Source organism: Biomphalaria glabrata, chromosome 9 (genome assembly GCF_947242115.1).
Source record: "Biomphalaria glabrata chromosome 9, xgBioGlab47.1, whole genome shotgun sequence".
Taxonomy (NCBI): Eukaryota; Metazoa; Mollusca; class Gastropoda; family Planorbidae; genus Biomphalaria; species Biomphalaria glabrata.
The window spans coordinates 14,570,136-14,588,281 of NC_074719.1; the positions used below are offsets into that span (position 1 = coordinate 14,570,136).

Here is an 18,146-nt window from a genome sequence, read left to right on the forward strand (position 1 = left end):
AAGTTAGACTTAATTAAAGAGACAAAAGGTACAGTCTTTAAGCGTGCATTGAAAAGGCAGGAGGTGTAAACTTTAAGCTTATATAAGACAGACAAAATACATTGTCGAGAGTAGGCCTACATAGAAAAGCCAGGAAATATAGCATGCATAGTCTTTAAGTGTGCATTGAAATTACAGGAGATATAATATTTAAGCATGCATTGAAATTACAAGAGATATAGTCTGTCAAGCACGCAAAGAAAAGCAGGAAATATATGGTCTTAAAGCATGCTATGACAATACAGACGATATGGTCTTAAAGCATGCTATAACAATACAGAAGATATGGTCTTAAAGCATGCTATAACAATACAGAAGATATGGTCTTAAAGCATGCTATAACAATACAGAAGATATGGTCTTAAAGCATGCTATGACAATACAGAAGATATGGTCTTAAAGCATGCTATAACAATACAGAAGATATGGTCTTAAAGCATGCTATAACAATACAGAAGATATGGTAAAATGTAAAATGTTTTACATGTTTCGGATGTTCCTTCAGAGTTGAAGATAATTACTTCCTAGTCCAAACCTCCCGCAGGACGACGGGGGATGGGAGCGGGCAGGGTTTGAACCCTCGACCATCGATAAATGTGAACGACAGTCCAGCGCGCAAACCGCACGACCAGGCAGCCATCCTAAGCATGCTATGACAATACAGAAGATATGGTCTTAAAGCATGCTATGACAATACAGACGATATGGTCTTAAAGCATGCTATGACAATACAGAAGATATGGTCTACATCGAAGAGACAAGAGATATAGCCTCTAAAATATTTAAAATCGTAGGGCGATCAAAAAACGTAAAACTAAGAACAAGTTGATAAGCAGCGAACACAAAATAATAATAACTCTACAAATTATAGAAAATATTGACTCTAAATTATTCCATTCCACATTGCTTTAAAAAACACACTTTTAAATGGTTTAAAAAATGTATAGTTTTTTTTTTAATACGTCAGTATTCTGTACACCTAATACATCAAAAGCTAGCTATTTGTGGGTTTACCTCCATTTGATGAAAATCTCTATATACCGAGTCAAAAGACTATCAGGTGATTTAATGTCGTTAGATGCACTGCAGAAATATTTTCTTAGTTTTTAATGTTATATCTGCCGCGACAAGTCTGAATAAGGCGTTCTTTCACTAAATCATCAGGACAGTTGATTTGAAATGACATTCTCAGTATTTCAGCCAAAACATATGTCCCTGCCTGTAACTCGTCTGTTCGCATGAGGTAACTTTTCTTTGTAGACGCCAATATGAAGCACTTCACCACTTCCTGCAAGTGTTCACAGGATCTCTTCTTATCAAATTTATTCGAAAGGATGAAATCAAACGCGCAGAGTTTCAATTTGTTCCCCGCCTTCAAGAGATTTTTGGGTGGTTTCGTGTCGAGCTTGCCGTTGACCGTCGTCGAGCAACGAATGGCGCAAACCTGTTGGACGCTCTTGTAGATGGCGGGGCCAATGAAGTTCGTCAAGTTGGCGCCAAAAGGAGATCCCATGGCAATGTGGGTAGATACCATACAGTTTGTGAACTTGGACACAGAAGAGCAGAATTTTTTTTTATTGGTCTCATTTAGACTTTGTCTTAGATGATCTGCACATGCGCTCACAATGGCGACAATTAGAAAACCTGTAAATATATGAAACAGAATTAATACATTTTTTGGTTGTCTTAAAAATAAATTTACTTGTTTCGATTGGTTGTTATATATAGATTACTTAACAAACACGTGCTTTAGACAGTTATGAGACTATTGGGAGATATAAGCCTCTTTAATGTTTGTGGTAATATCACAGCAGAGGCGTAGTTAGACATGTGTGGGTGATGCGGTGCGCAGTTGGGGCATCTGGTATACTTCAGATCTTCTGGTTCAAGCAAACACACTCATAAATATCAGAAGCACATTTTACCCACCCCCCTAACATTTTTTATTCATGAACAGGTGTTGGTACATTTTAATATTCACGACTTTTCAACTAAATCCATGAGCCTCCTTAAAACACATAACTTAAGTCGTAGGAGAATTTACGATGAACAAGTCACTGCGGCCAAATGTGAGTAAGAGACTGTCCGATTAGGTTTTTTTTTTAGTACAGTAAGAATGAATGTTTACACTGATGTATGCCTTCACTGATGTATGTTTACACTGATGTATGGTTTCACTGATGCAGCCTATGTTTTCACTTATGCATGTTTTCACTTATGTATGTTTTCACTGATGTGTGTTTTCACTTATGCATGTTTTCACTCATGCATGTTTTCACTGATGTGTGTTTTCACTGATGTGTGTTTTCACTGATGATGTTTTCACTAATGTATATTTCACTGGTGGTGTGTTCACTGGTGAACTTCTTCAAAAAGGCGCTTCATCTGAAAAGATCTACATCTATATTTCAGCAGTTCTGTCTCATTTGAAGCACTGACATGTTTCAGCTAATACATTTATTGTAAGTTTTTTTTTTATGTGTCCTCCTTTGTAAGGATTCGTTCTCCTTTTTGTCCACCTATTGGCGTACCGTAGTCAGGTAACCCTACTGATAGTCTATATCAGGGGTCTCAAACTCATATCAGCATGTGGGCCGCAGTGGAAAGTAACAACCAGTCAGCGGGCTGCACCACGAAAAAAGATTTTTTTTTCATTAAATTTTACGAACCTTACTGTCGCTGCAGTTAAATGCTAAAATAAAGTTTTTAAAATTATTAATTACATTTAGTGTAAAATTATTTCATGCACAGGCAGTTTAGTTTACTAAAATAAGTTGGCGTTGTCTCTGTCACTTATAAAAAAGCAGAAACTGTAGTTACCAAAAAGAGACAACTATAATTACTAGGCCTACTGCAGATGGCTCGTCACTCATGTTTCTGTCCACTCAGCTAAGAGCGTTTGGCAGAGACCAGACCATCGAAGTTAGGCCTGAAGTCGCGTGTAGTGGCCAGCCGCAAGGTTGCTCTCAGATGCTCATCAGTCAGTCTTGTTCGTAATGATATTTTGTTGACCTTCATTCTGTGGAAAAACTGTTCGCAAACGTACGTACTCCCAAACATCGCTAGAATTCTAGCAGCTGCGCATAATAAGTTTGGAAACTTCTCTCTGGGAAGAAACTGGTAGAAATCTGGACGCCAACATTAGCGTATTTTTGCTTCAGAACAGTGTCACACTGCAGGTCCAGTAGTTCCATCTGGACGTCTTCTGCAACGTTTTTCACGTCAACAGCGAACGGAGTGGCAACAAGGAAAAACTGTGAATTGCTGAAAGAGGTGTTCAAAATCTTCCAGTAGTCTACGTAGTCTCTCAGGCGCTGTGGTTCAACCGTTATGCTCTGTAGAGAAGAGAAATGAGCCAGGTATCTGCCAGCTGAGTGGCCCACAAAGTCAGCTTGCATCTGAATGATTTGATGCGGTCGAACATCACGGTAATCAGCTGCTTTGTGCCCTGTAGTTGTGAATTGAGTGCATTGAGATGTTGCGTGATGTCAGTAAGAAAAGCAAGATCCGACAAAAACATTAGGTCACTGAGCTGAGGTATGTCTCTGTCTTTCATTGCCATGAACAATTCTATTTCCTGTCTCAGTTCAAAAAAATCTCTGCAGCACTTTTCCACGACTCAACCATCTGACTTCCGTATGATAAAGCAACTCTCCGTATTCCGTTTCTAAATCAGCTAGACATGACACAAACTGTCTGCGGTTGAGACCCCGTGCACGTATGAAGTTCACCGTCAGACCGTCTTCACGACAACATCCATCACGTTCTTCATTTGTAGACTTTTGCCACAGAGTGCTTCTGGTGCAGAATGCAGTGTATAGCTGCAAAAGGTCCCGCCAAGCTGAGCTGATTCCGTTTCTCTACCATTAATTCAACAACACCAACCTTCTATGAACACATTGCTGGTGCACCGTCCGTAGCCCCTGAAACAAATTATTCCCACGGTAGCCCACACACCTGTCAATACAAGCTTCCAGTTCTTGAAACACGTCGCGCACGTTGTCCAGTTGTAAATCATTCACGGCTTTTATGTGGTCATTGTCCATTTTATCTCTTTTCTTTTTAATTCTCGGACGTGGCCGCGGGTCGCACAAAATAGTTTCGCTGGCCGCATGGCTGCGTGTTTGAGACCCCTGGTCTATATGCACATACTTCATTGTGATTGGCCACAACTCCTGTTGGTGCATTGCAAGCCTCATTCTAAAAAACAAAATGTAAATAAATATAAGAAATTAAATTTTATTTTGAATGTTCTAGACAGTTTACCTCTAATGAAGTAGAGCATAGCCCCCATGATTTATATTCTTAGGACAGTGTCTAGACCAAGTCTGCAAGAATCCAACGTATTGATCTTTTAGTTTTGTGGTTCACTGCTTTGATCTTAGACTTGTGATATTGTCAAATACATTGACGATACTGCTAATTATATAGTAACTGTTATTGACCTAATTCTTTCAGTATTGATTAGTTTTTTTCCCACACTCACCCACACGATGAAAAAAAAAGTTCTAAGTAAAAAATGCGGGGGTGAGGTAAGTTGTAAAAGTTTTTAAAAATCCATTCATTTCCTGTTTGGGTTGACGACAAGGGGGGTCACTGCTATTTTAATCCCTTCTTAAATAAATCGAACTTTGAGCAACAGACAATACGTGTAATAGACACACAACACACACACACACACATCTTAAGTTGGCCTAATTTCTTCTTGTACTTTGAAATCGTCTGTGCCTGTTGATTTTGTTGAGAAATGTGTCTTTCGCAGTGGGACCCCACTCACTTAAATCCGTCTCTAGTTTCAGTGCACTTAGACTTGGATAGCCTTTTTCGAGAGTTTTGACGTAAGTTAATTGACTTGATTAGAGAAGATGCGAACATTGAGCCTCAATAATTAATTTAGTAAAGTACCCCTTTTAGACCTTTGCGATTTATTTGCCAGATGATGCAAAAGTCATCTGTTTCTGTGGTCAAACATTAACGAAGGTCTCATGTGGCCAGCACAAGACCAACCGCCTTTACTTCCTCAACTAATGTCATGTACACATTAGAGTTAGGTGGACTCAGGGGCGTCTTAAATATCCCGAAATTCAAAATTCCAGTCTACACTGAGATTCGAGGCATTACTACTCAGCCACCACCAAAAATTAATTACGCTTGTGATTAAAAAGACAGTCGAACGTTTAAATAAAATACTTTCGTTTGTGATTAGAAAAACAGACAAGATTGTTTATAGAAAGTAAAATAGCTAATGATCCTATAAAGAAAAATCTGTTAGCATAAAAGAATGCTCAGAATTGTTACGAGTAAAGAGAAACATTCACATTTTTACTGTTAGTAGCGTCTTCCACGTTTCTAGTGCTTGCTCCATGCGCTTCTATCCAATCTCTTTTCTTGACGTACGAAGGTCTCCTCAAGGCACCAAACATAACTCTGCAGGAGTCAAATCTAAAAAAAAAAAAAGTTTACAAAGACAGTTTAAACTCAAAATCGGCCACTGATGTGGTCCACGCAGGCAGGTAAAAAGGCAGGTTTCAATATTTTCAGAAAGAATGTCAGAATGAAATTCTATCAAAGAAAAATTACAGAGAAGAATGGAGAAAGAAGATGTGAACCTGGCCTAAATGATGTCATATAATGATTGTATAAATAATCTAAGTGTTTTGTAAAAGGTCAATCTCTGATTCAAAGACTTCTATCCAATCTCTTTTCTTGACGTACGAAGGTCTCAAAGCACCAAACATAACTCTGCAGGAGTCAAATCTAAAAAAAACAAAAGTTTACAAAGACAGTTTAAACTCAAAATCGGCCACTGATGTGGTCCACGCAGGCAGGTAAAAAGGCAGGTTTCAATATTTTCAGAAAGAATGTCAGAATGAAATTCTATCAAAGAAAAATTACAGAGAAGAATGGAGAAAGAAGATGTGAACCTGGCCTAAATGATGTCATATAATGATTGTATAAATAATCTAAGTGTTTTGTAAAATGTCAATCTCTGATTCAAAGACTCAAGAAAACACAAATTCCCGTAAAATTCCCTTTTTTGTGATTATTTCAATGACGACTATGGCTTTACAAAATAGTTTTTTCCCATACAATATTGAACATTAGTTACTATTTACAAAACTGCAGTTTGTATTTCAAAAAAGTAAGAAGCCCTATCTTTTATTTATTTATTTATTATTCATTAGTTATGAAGAGAGAAGTAATCGCTCTTACAAAAAATCATACATTTCTTAATAAGAGAACAGTGACGTAGCTAGGGTGGGGTAAGGGGAGGGTCTAAATTCCACTTAAGTGGTCCCCCAAATGAATGTCCTAAATTTTATTTTACTAGAAATATTAACTATTTCGCCACTGTCATATACTCTTGCTATTCACGGAAAGTCAAAAATACAAGACAGCATTGATCTAGATCAGTGGTTCCCAAACTTTTTTTTCTCGTAGACCCTTGCCTTGTTTTCTGGTTTTCGGTAGACCCCCAGTTTAACTTAATTTTTTTTTTTAATTAATCAACATTTTTTTACAACTAATTTCTATCTGTAGTGAGTTGAAAAGTGAGAAAGTAATTTAAAGCTACATACTAAATTATAGAGATCTATCTTTTTTGTATTGATAAAATTAAAATTGAAACCAATTAAAATAAAAATTAATATGTACTGCTGGAATCACCAAACAAACTGGAAATGTCTTTTTGCCAGTTTATCATCCGTTGCTACAGATGTTATGTTTCAAATAGGAATGTGTTGTTCTATGAAGTAGTGCTTCAACCATTAAATATTAATTAATAACGTTTTCGCAAAGAGCAGTTTCTGGTGTATTTCTTGATCTTTCAAGTGTTGCTCATATATTGAGTCCGCAAACATGTTATCACTAACAGGAGAAGGGGCGAAGCCAGTAAGCGTCAAGCATGAAGGGCTCATTGGCCTTGGCTGGCTACCCACCTAGCCGAAGTAAAACTGAATTCAAAACTCTCCTGCCTTGCAACTATATATTCAAACATTTGAAAGGTTTTGTGAGTCAATCCTGAGTGAAAAAAAAAAAGGAGACGGCGACCCTAATGCAGTTTGCAACACACATCACGACACCCTGTCATAGCCTGTGACGCCGCTGATCCCAAACTGTATATATGTCGTTTTAAGTATTTGGTCATAAAAAAGTAAAGTTCCTCTTTCAGACCTTGTGATGATGTTACGATTATCTGTTTCTTTGGCCAACGGTTAACGAGCAGGGTGTCATGTGGGCGGCACAACGACCAACCACCTTTACTTTTCCTAACTTAAGTCAGGTACCCATTAGAGTTGGGTGGACTCAGGGGAGCCCTAAAAATCATGAAATTAAAAATTCACCGAAATTCAAATCCAGGAGCCCAGGTTCGGAAGCCAAGCACCTATTTTGCTATAAGTAAACAGATATTGTAAGACACCCACAAACCTTCATCTTCTCTATAGGATGTCGAAGAGATATTTTGTGGGTCTATTCTGAACTTTATCTTTGAATATTCGAAAGTTTTTCTAATTTTTTTTATCAGGATGGCATTGTCTCAGTTGATCCTCCAGCGTAATTGGTTTAATATCGTCATAAAAAAAGGCAATTGGCATGTTTGATAAGGAAGGAATGAACAATTTTAAGTAATCAACGCTATACAGTTTACATTTCTTTTTGCTAAACATTACTTACATGTAGACAAAATTAAGTTATTTAAAAAATTATTGAAATTAAATACAACAATTTTTCGTTTGAATAGCAAGATAAATACTCAAAGGATTAACTAAGGTACACATTATATATTAGTGTGAAGAATTAAATTAATAGGATGTAAAAATTAAAGACATGACGTGCTTAAACGAAATCTATTATCGTAGACCCCCGTGGACATCTCATAGACCCCCAATTTGTTTTTTCACTTTCGTAGACCCCTTGGAAGTCTTCGTAGACCCCTGGGGGTCTATATAGACCACTTTGGGAATCACTGCTAGATGATGTTTTAGATGACCGTTGACCTTTGCTGCACAGAAAGCACGACGTGAGGTGATACGATGTGAGATTTGTCACTTGTGCATTATCTCACCAATAAACAACGGTATTATTCATTAAAAGAGTCATAATGATTATTTTTTGTTAATTTGTACCAATGTGAATTTAGAAATACATTTATGAAGCATATTATCTCATGTCATGAAGTCGAATGTCAAAATGCAAATGCCTCCAAAAAGGTCAAGCCCCCGAGACTCCAAGCCCCTATCTACGCCACTGTGGGAGAATTATTATTTTTTAAGTTAATTTTTAAAAAAGCATTTTTCTTTCATTTTCTTGTTTCTTTTTTTTTTTTTTGTTTATATATCATTACGTCATTTGTAGTCAATTGTACATTTTTCTTTCATTTAAATCTTTTTTTTTTTTCATTCTTTTAAAAAAATCTTTTCTTCTTTCTTTGTTCTTTTTTAATGTTATTTTCTCTCGTTCTTTTAAGTTTCCTCTCTCTCTCTTTCTTTCACTCTCTCTTTCTCTCTCTCTCTCTCTCTCGCTATTTTTAATTTTGATTTGATTTGATGTCTAATTAAAATTGATAGTAAAACCAGTCATTGCACAAGACAAGAAACTCAGCCCCTCGATATTCTCTGGTTTCAGTTTCACTTGATCTAGTTGGCCAGGTCCAGGAAGTCTCACCCAGAGAATTTTCCACAAGCAAATCTAAACATTTGGTTGTATCTATGATAGACGCGTCGCGTTTTATTTACGTTCGCCACGCTTAGAGCATTATGTGCAGGGAGTAGGATGAGAACAGAAACAGGACTTTCAGCAGCAGAAATAGCGGAAGAAAGGGGGGGGGGAAATCGTAAGTGGGGGTGGGGGGCGCTTTATGTCCCGCTCTCAAAGGAGAGCCGCACTCTAGCTCCCAAAATACACAATTTACATAATAATATAGTTTTCTTCAAAACTTTTGGCTTAAATGCTTTTTGATATGATCATTAAGAATGCTTGGAATTTCAAATATACGAGACTTTGTTAAAAGTTGAATTTAATTTTAATGAACTTCAATGTTCAAATAATATAATTTGCCATTTACTGTTGTTTGAGATATAGTGATTATTAAAGATCTCAATTAAGCGATATATATGTGTGCATGTGTTTGTGTGTGTGTAACCCTCTTTCCCTTTCAAAACTTTCTGGATCCCCACTTGTATGCGGCAAACGATGGATTTAATGTAGAATAATAAGGCTAGACTTCGAGTCCCTAGAGTGTAATGTTGTAAGTGGCTCTGAAGTCCCAGCTGTATAATGCTGTATGATTAATGTACATATTTTGTCACATTCAGAGCAGACGTAACCTTTGTCCTCTGAGGGTCAGGTTAGATTCTCTTCCAGCCATCTTTTCTCGGCAGTAGGTTTCCATTAGGTCCGAAATGTGTATCGCGCAGCCTTTGTAACAGATTTCCAGATGTCTGTTTAGGAAGTCACCTACTGCCAGTTTCTCTCTTTGATGTTAGTTAAAGCAATCTGATCTAGTCTTTAAAGCTTTAAACACGTTATTGATTTAATTTCTAGTTAAGTAATTAAAAAAAATGAACACATATTTTACAGCTTTAATAAGGCTTGTCTTCGAGTCCGAAGATTAATGGGAATGCAGTATTTCCCGTGGCTGCTCAGTCCCAGCTGTGACCTACATATTTTGCCACATCCAGGGCAAGCATAACCATTGTCCGCAGGTGTTCGATTTAGATGTTCTTTTCGCCGTCTACGTCTGTCCTCAACAGCGGATTTTCTTTTGGTCTCAAATGTGTATCCCGCGGCCTTTATGTGTGACCTCCAGCTGTCTCACTCTGAGGCGGCATGCAACCAGCTGCTCTCATTCTGAGGCGGCATGCAACCAGCTGCTCTCATTCTGAGGCGGCATGCAACCAGCTGCTCTCATCTATGTCAGCTAGGGCAAGTTGACCTTACAGCTTTCAATCGTGTAGTATTTCATCAAATTATGATTTAAAAAAAAAAACAACAAAAGATATTTACAATAGTCACAACTTTGTTTTAATCAGTGATAGCCACGGACCCCACTAGCTATTTAGACAGTTTAATTTCACATATTTACAATAGTCACAACTTTGTTTTAATCAGTGATAGCCACGGACCCCACTAGCTATTTAGACAGTTTAATTTCACATATTTACAATAGTCACAACTTTGTTTTAATCAGTGATAGCCACGGACCCCACTAGCTATTTAGACAGTTTAATTTCACATATTTACAATAGTCACAACTTTGTTTTAATCAGTGATAGCCACGGACCCCACTAGCTATTTAGACAGTTTAATTTCACATATTTACAATAGTCACAACTTTGTTTTAATCAGTGATAGCCACGGACCCCACTAGCTATTTAGACAGTTTAATTTCACATATTTACAATAGTCACAACTTTGTTTTAATCAGTGATAGCCACGGACCCCACTAGCTATTTAGACAGTTTAATTTCACATATTTACAATAGTCACAACTTTGTTTTAATCAGTGATAGCCACGGACCCCACTAGCTATTTAGACAGTTTAATTTCACATATTTACAATAGTCACAACTTTGTTTTAATCAGTGATAGCCACGGACCCCACTAGCTATTTAGACAGTTTAATTTCACATATTTACAATAGTCACAACTTTGTTTTAATCAGTGATAGCCACGGACCCCACTAGCTATTTAGACAGTTTAATTTCACATATTTACAATAGTCACAACTTTGTTTTATCAGTGATAGCCACGGACCCCACTAGCTATTTAGACAGTTAAATTTCACATATTTACAATAGTCACAACTTTGTTTTAATCAGTGATAGCCACGGACCCCACTAGCTATTTAGACAGTTTAATTTCACATATTTACAATTCCCACTATTCATTTATACTCTCCTCATGGATGAAGTTGTGCAAAGGTTTAAAGTCAGAGGAGAAAAACTGTGTTGATTTGAAAAACTGTGTTGATTTGAAAAACTGTGTTGATTTGAACATTTTGTGATTTTATTGAAATACTTAAAAAGTACTTAAAAGGTAAGCCAGAACTTGGGGAATAAAAATATATATAATTGATTAAAATAAATAACAAATAAAATCTTTACATGATATTAAAATCTATATTATTTATGCAGGTTAGCGAAGTTGATAAACCGTTGAGCGAATGTCGTGGGTTTGATAACCATAATGGCCATTCTTTTCTTTTGATAAATACATATATGTTTATTTTAACTAGTTTTTTCAATATTAAGTAGAAATTAAATAAAAAAAAAATTGTTTGAACGAATAAGATTAAAAAAATAATAAAAAAAAGCAATCAATCTGCTTCACGCTATTGTGAGGTTACAAAAAAAGTGTTCATGTTTATGTTTACTTTGCATAGAAATGAAGTAGGACAGACAAGATCTACAGACAAGATCTACAGACAAGACTTGTACCGCAGCTTCAGACACCGAGAGAAAATATAGACTTGTAGGCCTATAGAATTATAGACATAATTATTTCTTGATAACTTCGCCACAGTGGCTTTAAGGGGTGGAAATCGTCCTGACACTAAACACATACTATATCTCAGTACTATATATTCTAATTTTAGTCTACACTTACTTGACGGATGTATTTTTGTGATCGCTTTGGATAGGGTTAAAATGATCACAACCATTATCTATCAAGACAAATGTGCGAAATAAAAACAATGAAAGACTTATTTGAAATAATTCAGGGATCCACATATCATGGAATGGCGACAGAACATATCACACAGGTCACACAGGTGACCTTTACATAATCGCAAGGTCTGAAAGGGGAACTATACTTACTTACTATATCACACAGAGTCAACACTAACTGAAAGAGAGAGTTAACAGTAGCCCACACATAGTCAACAATAGCTGACACGAGTCAACTGGCGCGTACGTAAAAAAGTAACGTACACAGTAGGACACAATACTCTTTGTACACACTATATGGAATGTTTCTACATACGTTCATCCCATTTATAATCTGTTCTTTATTGACGTTTTTTTTAAATTGTGATCTACATTCTTTAACTAATAAAAAAAAAAACAGTCAAATAAGAAAAAGAAGTGGAAACGATATTATAGGTTCTAAAGAAAAATTAAAAAAAAAAAAATGGTCAGAGATTTTAATAACTAAATAGACTAAATAAACATTGTCAATAACTTTACATTGGAAGATGACTGTCACCAATTAATTATTTAAACATTATTTGTGCTACAAAAGAAAAACCTTCGACATTTGTTTCTGCTAGGCTAAAATAACACAAAAATTGTGCTTTTTTAAAAAACACAGCTAATGAAAACGTGAACATTCTGGAAAGAAGATACACGAAAGACCACATTAAGAAGAAAAAAAAATCCCCCACTAATTTCTCGAACACTTTTGATAATCTAATACTAAGAGAAATTAAGAAGTCTAGCAGATTTTTGTTGATACACCTCCTCAATATTTCAGCTCTAGTTTGTTTAGTTGGTGCCAGCCACCGAGCCCCCACTCGTAGCCGACTATGTAGATGTACGCCCCGTAGCTGTCACTGCATGTACACGGGGAATACGTTAAACTTTGGCTTTCGTCAATGATATCATTCTCCGACTGGTACGTCCCACCCCAGACGCCGACACTGACGTGCTTCGAGCTGCCGAGAGGGTGAGACACGAGGAAGGCGAGCTTCTCCGCAGAGCCGGCATACTTCTCGTGGACCCTGTGCCAGACGTCGTCAAACCTTCGCCACAACTGCTCAATCTTCTCCGCGAGCCTTGGCTTGCACGTCGTGCATTTCAGCATGCAGGTGTTGATGTCCCTGTGCACGCCGTGCACCGTCACATCGTCAACGACAAACTTTGGGCTGTCGGAGGAGTTGTAGAAGAAGACGCAAGTGCTGAGATTCTTGTCTTTGTCGTCAAGGGCCAAGTTCGCTGCAGTCTCGACATAGATCTCCCACCAGATGTGGCTGGGCTTATCCGAGTACCTGCACCGGAAGCATCTGCACGTCTTTGAGCTGCCCCTGTGCGGCTGCCCGAGCTGGTTGACGCCGTCTGTGTATTTGATCATGTTCCATAACCTTCCACAGCCTGTGTGCATTCTGGTGTATCGCATTCTGGATCTGAAAGTCCTGTCAGCTTTGGCCTTGACCTTCACGGTTAAGTCTGCAACAACTTTGAGCAGTTCGTAAAGGTCGTAGTCGCGGTGGTTCTCGGGAAGGTGCGCTATTCGGAACATTTCAAGGGGGATGAACTTTGAATGATTGGGGCTCCTTTGGCAAGCAACATTTTGAAAACATTGGCCACCTTCATCATCTTCTGACACACGAGGTAGAACTCTGTCTGGTAAAAAAATAACACATTTATACGAAATTGATAGGCCCCTCACAGAACCCTGGAAAATTTTGTATCAGTAATAATTTATGAAATGAAACTACGTCATCATAACTAAAAAAGGCCAAAACTAAGATTAAGAGTTTCATAAAAGTCTGTAACTGAAGTTTAAAAAATGTATTGCTAATTCGTTGAGAATTTATAGTTTAACGTTCTATAGAAACTTAAATTAATTTTGTGCCGATTGTTTGATTGATTGATTTTTTAACTTCGCTGCACTTAACAGTGAACATTCATTCTATAGCATGTTACATTGGAATTGATAAAGTCAAAACATTTACCAAAAGTTACATCACTGTCATCGTAAGTGAAAAGTTTTTCAAATTTTCGGTGAAAATCTGAAAATAAAATGAACAAAAGAAGTGTGTGTGCATGTATCCACATGTCCCTAACTAAAAACTATTTAGTTCAAACGTTATCGGTCTGTGTAGGCAAGCTTATCACCCTAAGCAAGTAAGTTAATAAGAAAAACAAAACTTTTTAACCGTTTTATTTCCTAATTGACGATACCATCGTTGATTTGAACTCATTAAATGAAATTAATGTTTGTTTTTTATAAACTTGACTTTGTCTTATATAAAAAGATCATGCATTCCCCTTGAATTCAGTAAAAAAAAAAACCCAACATTTTTTGATAACAAACGAAAACGCTATTGAAGCTTAATCAAAAAAAAAAAAGGGGAGTGAAATACTACTAAGTTAAAAAAGAAGAATTACGGAGAGAAAGAGTTAATAATCATAAATACAAGAGATCAATTTTAATTCGAACTTGAGTGCTAAAGCCTCCCCTTTCTTCAATATTGTTATAACTCTGCCATGCGCACCGCAATCCAGGCTAGTGCAGAAAGAAGGTTCGCACTATAAGTGACAAGACTAAGTCGGATGTTGACATTAGGGAGAGAACGTTTTCCGCCCAAGTTGAGGAGCCGAAGTGAAAAGATGCTGTGCTAAAGACATGTTGTTCTACGTGTATTTGTGATGTCCTGTAAATAAACATCTATGTGCCTCGTTGAGTTGCCTCTACAGTGTACCAGGCCTACCAATGTAATGCACTTTCCGATATAATTTAATAGCCTGCATATGTATACAGTGGATTTTATAGGCTTCATCCATCATGGTGGCCTACACACTAAGCGATTAACAAGCAACATAAGGTCTATATCTCTTATAACAATATAAAGTTCACGTTGGTGTGAATATATTCGGATGGGTCTCTAAAGGTACCAGTCACAACGCTCCTAGTCTTAGAGTTGGAATGTCCAGTCACATACGAATTGGTATGATGCAATTTAAATTATTATTATCTTGAGGTGAACTTGCAGGTATGATGCTTTTGTTGCTGTTATAGAGACAGAGTTTTAAAGATGTACACTTTATTGACAGAGGTGTATCTTGTAATTGTGCTGTTTTGTACGCAAGGAGCTTGTGAACGTAGTCACTGCATATTAAAGTTGTGTACAGACTAGGCTGAGAAGCATCATGTCAAAAGGCTGAAAATGTCAAGGCGACGGCTGTTGCTAAAGACGTTCTACGAGTAATCCATTTCGACACAGTCAAATAGTTTGTTGATCTTAACGAGCCTTGTATGTGAATAGCAAGTACATGGTTATGTTAATATTGGCCTATATGGTAGCATGATTTTTTTCAAGTTATATACAATCGAATATAGTCATTAACCCTTAAAACGCGTGTGGTACTTTAGCTTCTAATCATCAGAATTGTAATTCCATTTTGTATACACTCATTGTATAACAGCTCAGCACTCTAAGGGTTAAGTAATACCAAATAGTTTTAACAAATCATGAGATAAACTGTCCACATAGCTAATCATGCAGGCTGCCTATTAGTAGAAATGCATTTTGTTACGTAAACCCAGTTTTCGTCACATTATCAAACTTAGCATCATGATTTTTAGGAGATGTATAATTCAAAGTCCACCATATAGCATGTTGGTGGCCGGATTACATAGAAATACCCAGTCCGCCCCTGGATATAACTTTGTAAAAAGTTGTCTAAAACTATGAAAGAATATGCTATAAGTAATGTCACAATACCTTCTATAGTGGATTCACTATGTTCGATATCTGGATTCATGCTGAAACAATTATTGTTTGTTAATAAATTTCACAAGTATAATAACAGTGACCTACAATGTTGTGTATAGATTTCCTTTTATTTTTAAGAAAAAAAAAGACAGAAAGGGAAATGACTTCTACTTTGGACAACATTAATATGTATTAATTCAAAAGAAATTCAGCAAGGTCAATGTCGTCTTATTACAGGACCTCATGTAAATGGAGTGTAGTAAAATCTTTCATTGAATAATATCAAGAAAAAGCTTCCATCAATATAAAGACAATTCCAATTTTAACTTTCTTTGTTAATTTATAGATTGTAAGTAGAGCAAGTTGAAACAATTGAAGTTTACGCAAAAATTAATTGCGAAATTCAATTATTGACTAAATTGTCTTTTCATTATTTTTGAAATGATAATTAAAGAAGAAATGGAAACAGGAATTTCTAAAATGGACTTAAAATGCTTAATTATGTACAAGATATTTCATTTGGAAACATTTGTTGTCAGCAAATATTGAAGTTCTGTTTAATAACGAGTGCAATAAGGTCTTATTATCCGGATTATACCTCTACGTTTACAGATTGACGTGACCAAACCAATAAAGTACTTCAGAGAGTCTGGATCATAAAACTTTTAAAAAGAACAAAACTTATCTAAGAGAAATAACTCAGCACTTACATTTATATCTTTCAATTATGTAGATATTCGATATCAAACAAAATAATTAATTGATTCTTGTTTTGTTTAATTCAAGAATTGTTTTGGGAGATATAACGTGTTCAATCATTTAAGAGAGACAAAACCCTACATATTTAGCCTCAAGGATTAATTTTCCTTATGTTATCAAACAATATAATTAATTACCAATAATTAATTGACTAATTGGTTAATTTTTGCTGTTGATTCGTGTCTTCACTATAAAGTAGAGTAACGTTCCCCTTTCAGCTCTTGCGATCTATAGGGCAGATGATGTTAAAGTCATCTGTTTCTTTAACCAAAGGTTATCGAGCAGGGTGTCATGTGGCTAGCACAACCACCAACCTTCTTTTCTTTCCCCAACTAAAGTCAGGTAGCCATTATTGTTGGGTTGACTCAAGTGTGCCACGAACATCCCGAAATTCAAAATACCAGTCTTCACAGAGATTCGAACCTAGGACTCTAAGTTCGGAAGCCAAGCGCTTAACCACTCAGCTACCGCAGTACGGCAATAAATAATTGTTGAAAGTTTATACTTGACTCGAAAATGGGTGTGGGAGATATAAAGTGTACAAACTCTTTACCAGACAGACAGACAGAATGAGTTGAAAATGATGAAGTAACTCTCACCATAATATTATGGATACATATATATATATATACATGTTACTTACACTAAGGATCTATTATCTCATATATATAACACACTACTCTATTCGTCCACTACAAGGAACTCACTGAGTTGATGAACTAGATTTAGAGTGTGTCAGAAGGACAAATGAAAATAGTGTCCCTTCATTTGAATGTTGTGATTGTGTTATCTTGACTGGTTAGTATTGCACAGACTAGTGTGTTGATAGCTGCCGATAATAACAAGTTTAAATGACAGATTTCTTCTTCTTATCTAACATCATCTACGTAAAACTTATAAAGAACTAAAACTATATCTAATTATAACTCACGTGATAAACTGCGTACATGAAAAAAAAGCAAAATTTTATCCTATGGGTTTCATTTCTCACAAGTCACAGAAAGCGGCAATCACTTACTGAATATGATCTACAAATCGCGTTCACGACGACCTATTGTTATTGTATACAGTCTTGTTTTTGTTGTGTGGTGTGGTGAATGAGTAATAAAGAGATTGGATTCCAAAACGAGGAGTCTGGAGTTCAAATCCAGGTAACAACTTGGATTTTTAGTCGGGATGTCTAGGACTCCACTGTGTGAAGGCAGCTGATTGTTGTGCTGGATACATGACACCCTCGTTAACCGTCGGCCACATAAATAGATGAGATTTACATCAATTGCCTCTTCAGATTGCAATACACTGAAAGGGTTGTTATTGACGCTGGTGTAATTAAGTTAAATAAATTAATTAGTTGTTTATTTAAGCATGGGTGTAGCAACATTTTATTTCGAGAGGGGTTTGGGGGGGATTTTTTTCTTCACCTCATATGCGTGTGTGTTTGTGTGTGTGTGCATAATTAATCTTCACTACATTCTGACCCTTCATTCTTTCCGAAGTTTTTTGTACCCAAAAATAGGTTCTTCCTGAAGTTAGTGGAAAGACAGTAGACACCCAGTCATTGCTAGTTAGGGGTCTGGGGGAGCGCTATCGCTTCGGCGCCAAGTCTATTTAGAGGTATCTACAGTGCATTATCCTGATAGTCTTGTATTAAAAATTATTGTTCGACAACAAAATCTGATATTCACTGCACTTTATGAATGGAGCCAAGTGACTAGTAAAAATTGCATTGGTAACTAGAGTTTTTATTTTTATTGGAGGGGTTGGGTAGCCACAAAACTTTTTTCCGGCTTGGCTCATGAAATTTAATAATTGTATCGTTGCTTTTCCTTTTGTTGGCAAAGGGGGGAGGGGGTAATCACAAGACTCCTCTTGGCTACGCTTGTGAAATTCGGAAACTGTAGTTTGCTTT

At 36.6% G+C, this 18,146-nt stretch overlaps 2 protein-coding genes across 5 annotated transcripts; both read right to left on the bottom strand.

The window, feature by feature from the left end:
• Positions 1-504: 504 nt before the first annotated feature.
• Positions 505-12,095, bottom strand: LOC129928310 (uncharacterized). Of its 2 annotated transcripts, none has more exons than XM_056042136.1 (2): positions 11,647-12,095; positions 505-1,683 (listed from the first exon to the last, which is right to left on the bottom strand). In XM_056042136.1, exons 1-2 carry the CDS (start codon positions 11,699-11,701, stop codon positions 1,139-1,141), a joined length of 600 nt encoding a protein of 199 aa, XP_055898111.1. In that variant the 5' UTR covers positions 11,702-12,095; the 3' UTR covers positions 505-1,138. The 2 variants fall into 2 exon arrangements, with proteins under 2 accessions (XP_055898111.1, XP_055898113.1); XM_056042138.1 differs by lacking the exon at positions 11,647-12,095 and adding an exon at positions 4,306-5,211.
• A 75-nt stretch (positions 12,096-12,170) lies between these two features.
• Positions 12,171-17,069, bottom strand: LOC106062638 (uncharacterized). Of its 3 annotated transcripts, none has more exons than XM_056042134.1 (4): positions 16,945-17,069; positions 15,488-15,528; positions 13,715-13,771; positions 12,171-13,382 (listed from the first exon to the last, which is right to left on the bottom strand). In XM_056042134.1, the coding sequence occupies exons 2-4, from the start codon at positions 15,525-15,527 to the stop codon at positions 12,502-12,504; spliced, it is 978 nt and encodes a 325-aa protein (XP_055898109.1). In that variant the 5' UTR covers position 15,528; positions 16,945-17,069; the 3' UTR covers positions 12,171-12,501. The 3 variants fall into 3 exon arrangements, with proteins under 3 accessions (XP_055898109.1, XP_055898108.1, XP_055898110.1); XM_056042133.1 differs by having other exon boundaries at positions 16,881-17,064; XM_056042135.1 differs by lacking the exon at positions 13,715-13,771 and having other exon boundaries at positions 16,881-17,065.
• Between the last annotated feature and the right edge of the window lie 1,077 nt (positions 17,070-18,146).

Excerpts from the sequence above, each read along its gene's own strand:
- LOC129928310 (XM_056042136.1), bottom strand. The coding sequence starts at position 11,701 with ATGGTTGTGATCATTTTAACCCTATCCAAAGCGATCACAAAAATACAT. Across the intron at positions 1,684-11,646 it reads CACAAAAATACATCCGTCAA|GTTTTCTAATTGTCGCCATT; the intron begins GTAAGTGTAGAC and ends ATATATTTACAG.
- LOC106062638 (XM_056042134.1), bottom strand. The coding sequence starts at position 15,527 with ATGAATCCAGATATCGAACATAGTGAATCCACTATAGAAG. Across the intron at positions 13,772-15,487 it reads TAGTGAATCCACTATAGAAG|ATTTTCACCGAAAATTTGAA; the intron begins GTATTGTGACAT and ends TTTTATTTTCAG. Across the intron at positions 13,383-13,714 it reads TGACAGTGATGTAACTTTTG|ACAGAGTTCTACCTCGTGTG; the intron begins GTAAATGTTTTG and ends TTTTTTTACCAG.